Source organism: Chamaea fasciata, unplaced genomic scaffold (assembly GCF_029207755.1).
Source record: "Chamaea fasciata isolate MVZ Bird 193981 ecotype frontalis unplaced genomic scaffold, bChaFas1.0.hap1 SCAF_20, whole genome shotgun sequence".
Taxonomy (NCBI): domain Eukaryota; kingdom Metazoa; phylum Chordata; class Aves; order Passeriformes; family Sylviidae; genus Chamaea; species Chamaea fasciata.
Window position 1 is genome coordinate 10,339,629 of NW_027094105.1, and position 11,178 is coordinate 10,350,806.

General features: G+C 53.0%; 1 protein-coding gene across 1 annotated transcript; it reads right to left on the minus strand.

The window, feature by feature from the left end:
* Window positions 1-771: 771 nt before the first annotated feature.
* RPL35 (ribosomal protein L35) lies at window positions 772-2,847 on the minus strand. The gene is made up of 4 exons (XM_066201234.1): window positions 2,648-2,847; window positions 1,915-2,051; window positions 1,591-1,672; window positions 772-980 (listed from the first exon to the last, which is right to left on the minus strand). The coding sequence occupies exons 1-4, from the start codon at window positions 2,648-2,650 to the stop codon at window positions 831-833; spliced, it is 372 nt and encodes a 123-aa protein (XP_066057331.1). The 5' UTR covers window positions 2,651-2,847; the 3' UTR covers window positions 772-830.
* Window positions 2,848-11,178: the final 8,331 nt, after the last annotated feature.

Here is an 11,178-nt window from a genome sequence, read left to right on the forward strand (position 1 = left end):
TTTTATGTTCGAATGCATTGGCTGCACTAACACAAACCATGAGTGCTGCAGCCCTCACGCTCCAGCAGCACTGTGGAACTCTTCCACACAATCAGGACCAAAAAAGGCTTTTGGAGTTGCAACTGTCTGAGTCCCAGAGAACTCCACGGGGTACAAACAGCTTAACCCACGCTGTGCTTTGCAGGTAGAAAGATGCGTGGAATTGTGAGGCCACAGATGCCCTGGGAGTTCAGCAGCGCCACCCTTGGAGCTCAGACCTTTCTCACACCCTGAGCTCACGTGCCTCAGCAGCACCCACACAGAGAACACCTGGTCTGAAACTATCCCCCTCTCCCAGAGGGTTCTCGGGAGCTATGAGCTGACCAGGGATCTGAAGTGCTGACCAAGTGCTCACAAGTTTCCATGAAGTCCTGTAAAATCCCTCAGCTAATTAATTTATTTCTACTAACACTTAAACACTGGCACAAGTTAAAACTTTAAACTGTGATAAATAGTGATAAATACCAACTGGCTCCAATTTTTGTGAAAAGCTTCCATTTTACATCAATCTCGGGTTAGATACTGCTCCCATGTTTGGCTGAACCAGCCTCCCAGATCTGTACCCATTCAGTGCCTGTTCCTCAGAGGAAAATAAACTGCCAGGTCTGTATTTCCATTAGCAGTCACAGTTCAAACACCTTCTGTGAATCCTCCCCTTCCCCTCCATTAAGCTGATGATGACTCCTTTATGGCCTCTTTAGCCAGCACTAGCAAAGAAAGCACCAGTGACACTTCCAAAGCAAACTCCGTTTAATGAGGCACCCCCAGCGCCAGCCGCAGCTGGCTCAGGGCTATGCCTTGATGGCGAATTTCCGGGCCGGGTACAAACGTTCCTTTCGCTGCTGCTTCTTGGTCTTGAGGTTCTCCTCGTGCTTGTTGAGCCTGCGCCGCATGGCCCGAGTCTTCTTGGGCCGCAGATCCAGGGGCTTGTACTTCTTGCCCTGTTTGGAAAGACAAACAGCAGCTGAGTTCAGACACTGCTCCGAGCAGAGCTCCTGCCACAGCGCCAGCACCGCTGTCCAAACATCTCCTCCTTGGGACTATCATTACAGACTCCTCTCCACTGGGAAACACGAGTGGATTGTCACTCTTGGAGCAGCTCTGGCTCAGGTTTAAGTAATGCCTGATCTTACAAGCCCCAGTTATCCAGCACCTCTTGAAAAGTTCTTTTTTTACCCCACCCAATATAACCTAATTCAAACTCCAGGAAGTGGTATTCTAAAAATTACAGAACCTTATTGCATCAAAGAATATCTTGGGCACCTGTGAGATTATTAAATTTGAAATAAAAGAGAATCTGCATTTCTGCAAACTACATCTCCCAGGAAGTTCACCCCATCCCACCGCAGGGATGCTGGCAGAAGACTCTCCTGCAAAGGCAGACTCATACCAAGCTTGCAGAATTCAACCATGCTCAGAGAACTTTAAACTGAACATAAATGATAGTTTTTCATCGAGTTATATGCTTTTAAGTAGCAATCCTTCCCACAAACTTTGTAACTGTGAACAGCAAGAGCATAAAGGCCACTTACAGAAGGCGTTCGTCCTTACCTTGTAGAACTTCCTCAAGTTCTCCTTCTGGGTCTGGTTGATGACAGTCAACACCCTGGCAATGGATTTGCGCACCACACGGCTGCAGGTGGGAAAGAGAGGGATCTCAGGAGACCCCGCAGGACCATGGATCCAGCCCGGGGTGCAGAACCCGCGTGTGCTCCGGACCCCTCACACTGTGCCTGCCACACCACAGCCAACACCGGCAGCGCCCGGCTCATCTCTGCCCAACGCCTCCGAGCACAGATACACAGACCGACCGCCACGGCGCAGCCGGGGCTCGGCGGCCCTGCCCAGCTCCCCTCGGCCCCCGGCCCCACTCACATCTTGGACAGCTTGGAGGCCGCCCCGCCGGTCACTTTGGCCACGCGCAGCTGCGACAGCTCCACCTTCAGATCGTCCAACTGCTTCAGCAGCTCCTCCTTCTTCTTCCCGCGCAAGTCTCGGGCCTTGATCTTGGCCTGCGGGCGGCGGACAGGCCGTCAGTGCCCCCGCCCGAGCCCCGGGCCCGCACCCCGCCCACCCTCAGCCCCGCAGCGCCACTACGCGGGCCCGGGGCCCGGTGGGATGTGGGCGGACTGCCGGCACTCCCGGTCCCCGTGGGATGGGGGAATTCCCGGATGCTGGTGGATCCCCGGCTGGCCATTCCCGCGGGATACCGGCGGATCCCGGGTGCCGATCCCGCGGGGTGCCGGCGGATCCCGGGTGCCGTTCCCGTGGGGTACCGGCGGATCCCGGGTGCCGTTCCCGCGGGGTGCCGGCGGATCCCGGGTGCCGTTCCCGTGGGACACCGGCGGACCCCGGGTGCGGATCCCGCGGGATGCCGGCGGATCCCGGGTGCCGATCCCGCGGGATACAGGCGGATCCCGGGTGCCGATCCCGCGGGATGCCGGCGGATCCCGGGTGCCGATCCCGCGGGATACAGGCGGATCCCGGGTGCCGATCCCGCGGGGTGCCGGCGGATCCCGGGTGCCGTTCCCGTGGGACACCGGCGGACCCCGGGTGCGGATCCCGCGGGATGCCGGCGGATTCCCGAGGCGCGGCCCGGCGCTCTCACCATGGCGGGCGGCGCGGCGCGGAAGGACGGAAGCGGCGCAGGGACAGGGGCGGTGCCGCGGCCGGGCCGTACCAAGCAGCGCTGGGCGGGGGGAGGAGCCTGCGCGCCGCGCGCCCCCCGCGGGAGGCACTGTGGTCCCGGCCGGGGCGATGACAGGGAGGGCGGGAGGCACGGCCGGCCCCGGGCTCTGGGGCTGCAGCCCCGCGGGAGCCGCTCGGTGCTGCGGCTGCCGCCCACGCTCTCTCTCGGCCGCCGGAGGCCGGTCAGAGCGCAGCCGGTGTTCCCGCGCTGGCCGAGGTGCGGCACTCTTACACCGGCAGTGATGGGGACGTGATGGCGGGCGGGGCGGGAGGAGCCGCCGCGACACCGCGGGGCAGGGGCAGGGCGGTGCGCGCAGGCGGCCGCGCGGGACGGACGGACAGACGGACGGACAGACGGGCCGGTCTCGCTCCCCGCGGTGCCGCCGCCGCCGTATCCAAGCAGCCGCCGCGCCTCACCGGCAGCGGGGGGCGGAGCCTCTCGATTGATCACCGGCGCAGCCAATCAGAACGCTCTCTCGCCGTTAGCTTGGGCTCTCGGCCAATAAGAGCGCCCGGGGGCGGGGCTGGCCGGCGCGGACCGGCGGGAGGCGGCAGCCGCGCTCCCCGAACCTCGGCGGCGCTGCGGCCGCGCCCGGACCGGGACCGCGGTCGGGACCGGCGGGTGCGGACGGTGACCGGGGCCGTCCGGCAGCGCCTGTCCCGCTCCGGCTCGGCCTCCAGGTGCGGGGGGCGGAGCGGCGGCGCGGGCGGACGCGGGCGGGGCGGCGGCGGCGGGGGCGGGCGGGAGCGGCGGCGGCGGCTGCGGGCGCCTCGGGGCAGGCCCGGCGGCGGCGCGCCCCTCACCGCGGTCTCGCCCCCTCAGAGCTGCGGGCTCCGCGGAAGAACCCCGCCGCTTGTGGGAGCCCAGGTAAGGCGGCAGGTGCGGGCGGGGGCTGCGCGGAGCATCCCCCGGCGGCGCGGCGGGTCCGTGCCCGGTGTCGCCGTGAGGGGTGGCGGGGGCGGCAGCCGCCGAGGCCCGGCGGCGGCACCGGGCCGTGCTCGCCGCTGTCTTTGCTGCCAGCTGAGGGGAGGAACACGATGTGACACGTCTAACGCTTAGGCCTGGGTTGGCAGCGTAGCTGAAATAATTACCGGAACGACCCCCTCTTTATTAACTTCTCCGTTCCCGCTGGCGGCGGGCGAGGCTGTGGGAGTCGAGCACGCTGCTGACAGGTAGCGGCATTCGGCGTCGCCGAACCAGCCCTCTGGGATGGAATGTTGCCGGATTTTACGGGAGCAGTCTGTGCAGTGCTGGGTATCCAAGCTGCCGGCTTGAAGGAATCTTCATGGTTTCGTTCTGATTTTAAACTTCCATCGCAGCAGTTCCCTTGTCTCCAATTTTTTTTTTTTTTTTTTTTTTTTTTTTCTGTACAGAGAGGTGTCTTGGACAATAGGTGACATGAGATGCCCTTGGGGACAGAAGCTGGATGGTTGTTATGTTGTGTCATCCCCTCAAAATTCTTGCCCTACAAAAATGGCCATAACCTGTTTAAACATTCAGGATCAAGACTTTGCAGTTTTCAGCTCTAGATCTAATCTCCCACCACAGAATAGGACCTGTTTTCCTCAATGCCTGAGTTGCACGTCTGTCATTTAATAACAAGACTCCGAGCTTCTCTGCTTTAGTTGTGTCTGGGCCAAGCACTTCTAGTCCTCCAACCTGCAAAATGGATCCCTTAATATAAAAAAAACCCCATAGATTTTGCACGAGCTATCAAAGTGCAACCTGTAATTCATGGCAGCTTGTCCAAGTTAATGCCAAGCAGCGCTGTGGGACCGTATGAAGACTAAAATGTGAGTGAGTCTCCCAGCATGTGTGTGCTCCCCACGGCTTCTGCGGGCAGCAGGGCTGCTGAGGTGGTAGCAGTCTTTGCAAATCGTAGAAAATCATCCTGGTATGGGTCTTGCTGTGGGATTTGCAGGGGTAGCTCCTGCCTGGAGTCTCCTGACCCTGCCTGAACCCGTGGTGTGGTGGTTGTGCTGTCCCTGGCGTGGCAGAGGAAGCATTTCAGGAGCCTGGTGCCCTGCTGAGGATCGTGTGTGTAGGAAAAAGAGGCTTCGTTTTCAAATCAGATTAATACAGTCTCATTCAAGATGTTTGGGTAAGTTGGACCACGATTTATGTTAAATGAAAGAGTGAGTCACTTCACTCGGAGCAGAGAGCATTATTCTCCAGTCATTCTGGGCTGCCAGAGCAATACAGACAGTCACGAATGTGATGGCCAGGTCCCTTACTGCAGGAAATAGAAACACCATTCACAGAAACTATATGGAGAGAAGGAATATTTTGTTGTGCTAGGAAGGAGAATGTGATCATTGTTTTGTCTTGAAATGTAGCTACAATGCAGTATCAAAATCCAGTTGGCAATCCATGTCCCTTACAAACCAGGGAATATTTTATCACAGCGATGTCTAGTTGGGCTTTGCTCTATGTGTAGGAATGATACCATGTTCGGTGCTCATTGTGCTCTTTTGAGAAAGTCGATCCACAAGTGATAAAGATGCTGAAAGTGTGTTCCAGCAGGAGGAACACGAAGCTCGTTGTTAATCGTTTCTGTGTCCCTGTTTTATTTTGTGGAGGGAAGTAATAAAAATGGAGCGTAACGGTTCAAACCATCGAGAAGCTTCTAACCCCAGTCAGTTCTGCACTGGGATCAGAGGATGGTGCTTGGCCTTGCTCGGAGGGCAGGGATTTGGGGAGGTGGGAGCTGCAGCTTTCCCGTGGCTGCTGCTCCTGTCACATGATGCTCTGCACAGTCCCCTGCTCGCACTGCAGCTGCCTCGCTGCCGTGTGCCACTCACATCTCCCCTCTCCCTGCATCACTTTTATTCTGCTTTAGCTCTGTTGGCGTTAAATGGAGTTGTTGATGATCTGCTGCGGCACAGATGGGTAATGAGAATTCATTGGATTATCTGGACACGTTACTTTGTTGGCTTCATCTTTTATTCTGCTCGGTGTGCTTTGGGTAAGGAAGGAAGATCTCTGGTGTGAAAGTCTGTTCTGAGGTGGTGTTACTGCCCAAAGACCTGAAATGGAACCGATATTAAACAGAAACCCGCAACACCCCCGCTAGCCCTCTAAAGCACAGTACAGCTATTGGATTCTGACCATAAAAACCTGGATGTTGATGTCTTTTTGCACAGAACTTTACACCGTTCTCATTTTTTCATAAAAATGATTGCTTTCGTTGGAGCAGTCTTGGGAGAAGAACAACCAGGACCTGGTTCCATTCTGCAGGCTTGGCTTTTATAGCTAAGGTGCCCTGTTGAAGCACAAAAGCTCTGTTCAAGATGTGTAGTTTTTAAACAGGCTGGAAACAGAGGTATGGTATGGAGCATGTGTTGCAGCAGGAAGGAGACAGTTCAAAGGAGTGGACCAAGTTGTGGGAGCTGTGCTGAGGGTCAAATGGAGGTCTGGTTCTGTAAAGTATGTAAGGAAGTTGCCAACACAAATATTACCTTGCAGCTTACATGTGCTGAGAGAACGCAGCACAGCCCTGCAGCGGGGATGGAGCAGAGTAACCATCAGTCTGGTTCCCTGAGGATGTCAGTCAGGAAAGGAAGTGTGCGATGCCAGAAGGCCTGGATGGAACTGCAGGTTTAGAGGACTTGTTGTTTGAAGTATTTTTAATTATTGCTATTAATATAATGGAACACAGACTAGAAGCTGAGTTTTTAAAATATAATTAAGCAGAAGGCAGCAGAGGGATTTCTCTGCTGTGAGGCAGAGGCACAGCTCAGGAGCAGTACCTGCTCAGGAAGGTGAATTCCCAGAGTGATGATGCTCTCCATGCAATTCCCAAGTGTGGTGGCAGCTCCCACCAGACACTGGTTCGGAGGGAAGACGTGAACCGAAGGGATCAGAAAGCTTTCCCGAGCTTGTCCTGTGTTCCCTTTTGTCGGAACACAGTTCCAGTTGGAAGGCAGCCACTGGCACCTTGGCCGAGGATGGGAACAGGCTGCAGAGTGTGACGATAGCTGCCCTCCAGATCAGATCGGTGCTGGCCTCAGCTGCCATTTGGGCCAGCCAGTAAATCATTTGGCTCGCTGCAAGGAAGCCTCTCCATCTCACTGCTGTACAATGCAGCTTCGTGTTAGCTGCTCCACTTCAAATTAATGAGTGTACTTAAAAGAGTTAAAACATCAGTTGTCAGGAGGAAAGAAAGAGAAATCTTTCTTGTAACTGGGATGCTTTTCAGGAACTTGGCTGCTGAGAAGGCGAGAGGCATGTGCTTTTCCGCCCCACTCTAGGTGATGGCTTAGTTCAAGGGGGCCCAGATTTGGCTCAGTCAACAGTTGTGTTGGCGTGTTGCCATCGAATGTGCATAAAATGGAGCTGACTGCAATTCCCTCCTCGCTCTAACATGGAGGGGCAGCCGGAGGGACCCGAGGCTGCCGTGCCGTGCCGTGGGTTGGCTTGGCTGTGAGGGTTACCCTGGGGTGTGCAGTCCCTGCAGCACGAGCTGTTGCACTGTGACTGGATCGTTGCTTTTGAGTCCCTGGGTTGTATTTCGGTGTCTTGTCATAACTAATGCATTTCAGCCCTTGTTGTGCCTGTGCTCCCAAAATCTCTCTCCTTTCTCACAGTGGCTTGTGTGCTTTTCCAGATGTAGGAGGTTCATCTCTGATTTGCAGGCTCTTGCTATGATTCTGTGGCTTATGCGCATTGCCACAAAATCGAGATAAAACACAACTGGCATTTTAGCTGCTCCAAGAACATTGTGTGTAAATAAACCACTAAATAGTTCAGCCTGTGAAATGTAAATACACACAGCTCACTGCCACAGCTGATGGTGTTTTTCTGTCTCCCTTCTACCCTCCCACCCCTGCCAAGAGTGGGCCAGCCTGATGAATTTTTTTCTCTTGCTCTTTCATACAAAGCAAATGACTGCTAAGTACCATGTAGGTGGTATGCAGGCACCACGACAGATTCATGATTTGAATTTGGATGAAAAGGAACACTTGTGTCCTCTTCCACATTGCTTCTGCACCATCTTCTGGAGATTCCTAGACTCTGGTGACCCAGAAATTCTTCTTTGGTTTGACTTTGAGCTTGAGCCTATTTTTAATAGCAAACCAGTGAAGTCGGTAGAAGTGCAGAGGCCCAACTGTGATGACATTTTTAGCCTGTGCCCTTCGTTCATCTTATACACAAAAGGTCGTGAACTGCAGTGAAAGAGGGATCACAGAGGGCGCAGAACAGACAAAGGTGGAACAAATTGTCAGTGGCAGAAACATAAAGAAGAGAAGTGAAAGTTTTGTGTTCCGGAGGCGACTGGAGGCCACATGCATCCCATGGTGAGATCATGTCTCTTGTGTTCAAAGTGAGTCCGCCCCGAGTGAATTCAGAGGAGTCTGCTGCCGAGGTGTGGCTTCCATGATCTCAGTGTGGGAGGCAGGAAGGGACTACACGGTTTCCATGGCATGATGTTAATGAGCACCTCCGCATTTTTCTGAGAGAAAAGATGCCAAAACTGCAGTTCTGGATGCAGACAGGTGTGCGTCTAAGCAATGAAAGATTTTTTAAAGACGTCTGAAACATATGAGAAGCCTGATTCTACAGACAAAGCACTTATTTGAAGTTGAAATAATGGGATTGACACTGCATATTGTATTTTCCAACTCATTTGACTCAGAATGGAGCTGAGTTTGTGGTGTTGCCTATTTTCCTACAGGAAGTCATGAGACTGTTCCTGCCAAGATGTCACAGGTAATGCAGAGGTGGCAGCTCCCATTAACTCTGAGGTCTCGTTGTGAAGCTGTTTGCCCATCTTCTCATCTTCTGATGTGCTGAGGAAGGAATTATGCATTCATGTGAGAGTAGTAAACTTTCAGTTTGCAGTAATAAAATTTGTGCAACTTGTATAACAGTTCTTGTGTAACTGTGAGTGCCTGCTCTCTGCCACTTCCACTGGCCACAGCAGTGTGCAGCTGGGGAATGTGTGTGGGTTTATCTTGTTTTCTTATTTATTCCCTACTCTTTCCTTTCCCTTTTTTAGGAATGCAATTGCATGATCAGGCTTCCTATTTTTTCTTCTTCTCCAAGCAGCTTTTAAATCCCTTGCCTGATGTAACTGTTGTTGCTCCGGGGAGAAAGGTCCTGAAGATTATCTAGTGAATAATTTTCACAAAATGCAAAAGAAGCTGGAGTGATGTGTTCAGTGCGTCTATTAAAGGGAAGGACAGACAGAAGACAGTTGTTGTGTTGTAGGAAGCATCTGGCCAGACCCTCAGGACGTGTGGAGCCCCAGGGCAGTGGAAGCTTTCCCTGTGCTGGGGAGAGCTGGGTTTATTGGCAGGGAAGGGCAGGATCAATCCAGGTCGATGTGGGACCAGGCTCCCTTGTCCCTGTAGGAGCAACTGCTGGTCCTGGCTGCTCGTGCACAGAGTGTGGGTCTCTTCATACACAGGCTCACTGGGGTTTATGTGTTTTTTTTTTTTTTTTTAAAGCGACTTCCCTCTTGCCTCATCTTTAGAGGTAGCAGTATTTTTGCAAGTTAGCTGTAAAAATGTGTACTTTAGTAGGAAAACCAGTTTTTTTGAGAATTCTCAGTAGGAGGTAGTTGCTAGACCTAGGTGTATTTGCAGGTGAATTTGTCAGCCAATTTGTATATGAAATCAGGCTTTCACCCTTGTAATTAATTTCTCCTTAGTGTCCTTTGAAGTAAGCAGACATCCAGGCAGAGAGAACATGATTTGAAGAGCATTATCAGTTAAATGCAACAGCGACTCGTTTCTGTTTCTTAACTTAAAGTTGCTTATCATTGTGGCATTCAGACAGAAGTGTTCCCAAATCCCAGGCTGTGTCCTTTTCCTTGTGCAGCCCATGTGCATGTGCACAGAGCTGGGACACAAAGGCTCCGGTAGTTCTGGCCCTGGGCATTGCTGTCCCCCGGGACTGAGCCTTGCCAGGAGCTCAGGTGTGGGCTCAGCCTGCTCCCAGATGCCTCCTGCAGCATCCAACGAGCTGCTGGAAAAGGAGCTGGATGTGTCTGGAAGAGCTGCAGCCACTGCAGTGCAGACGTGCCCTGAGGTGAACAGCGGCTGGGGTGAGGAATGTCTGTTATTGGTTCCAAATTTTACTAAAAACCTTGGAATAATATAGAAATCCTTCCTTCCCTGCCTACATTTTATGAAGAAAAATGGGTTGATGTATAACTGCTCATTGCCATTCCCTCTGAATTCCTGACTCTAGCAGGCTTTGAGGTTTTCAGTGCCTGTCTGGGGGAATTGCTAATTATTTATTTCAGTGCTTCTTGGGCAGAACCGAGTGGTGGCTTGGGAACTTCAGGGCAGTGGCTCTTGATGGAGAGTTAGGTATTCTGGCAGGAGGAATGAATTTGGTTTCTGATGCATTTTGTGTTGTCTGAGGCTCTGTCAGGACTAGCACTCTGAGCAGATCACATGGAAACACACAGATGGTTTTCCCAAAACGTGCAGTATAGCGTTGAAAGGAAACATGAGACATGAGTGTGCCAGTCTGCAGAAGAAAAGGACAGGCAAATAGGGAGTCAAGGTCGGCATTCTGCTTGGTGAAGGTAAGATCAGCTGGTTTTGGATAGAGTTTTGGGACATGATGGATCCAGGCTTTGTGTCTGAACCATCAGGAGCTTAGTTTTATCCGTGTTGTTAATTTGCAGATAAGAAATAGATACCAGCTGGGTGTCTGGCTTTGTGTCGCATCCCCTTTTGGCAGTGATGCTGTGGGAGATGTGTCAGGATGAAAAGTGGAAAGAGAGCTGGTCTCTGACTCAAGGTTTGACAGCTTTAAAATCCTGATAGACTGGAATGTGTTTTCCACCATTGGTTTCTGTAGAGAGCAGTTCTAAGAACGTCTTAGTTTGGGGAAGATCCTGTGTCAACAAGATAAATGAACAAAGTGTGTTTGCTTTTGGTTTTTAGTTACCACTTGTGCTTCGAAGCGGGAAGTGGGAAGCATTTGAAAACCAGACAAGATTCCATAACTGAGAAGAAGTGATGGCTTAAAAAAAGGCAGTTGGGTTGTACAAGTGCTCTGTCAGGAGGGCAAGGTGCCACGTTCTGCTAACTGCTGTGCAGCTCCAGGAAACTGCTCCTGATTCTGCCTGTCCTCGCTGATAAATGAACTTACAGACCCCTGACATTCTCCTGTCCCCTGTGCCCTCTGGGTACACCGTGGCTGCACCTTCAGTGTGTGAGGTTTTATTTGCTCCTACACGTCGGGTGGGAAGTTACGACCCTCCCCTTCCAGCAGGCAGCTGAGTGGCAGCTTACAGTCGTCCTGGCTACGTAGCAAATCTAAGAGGATGTAATGCACTTATTGAACATATCCGTGCTGGACTTGCATTGTCAGCTTGATTGCCCTGCCCCAGAGCATTCCCTCACGGCTCACAGAGCCTGCCTTGCCTTGCAGGCTGAATCCCAGGGCAGGGCCAGTGGGGAGTGCATACCATTAACTTCAGCACTCTTTTT

Excerpts from the sequence above, each read along its gene's own strand:
- RPL35 (XM_066201234.1), bottom strand. Across the intron at positions 1,673-1,914 it reads GCCTCCAAGCTGTCCAAGAT|CCGTGTGGTGCGCAAATCCA; the intron begins GTGAGTGGGGCC and ends TCCCACCTGCAG. Across the intron at positions 981-1,590 it reads ACTTGAGGAAGTTCTACAAG|GGCAAGAAGTACAAGCCCCT; the intron begins GTAAGGACGAAC and ends CTTTCCAAACAG.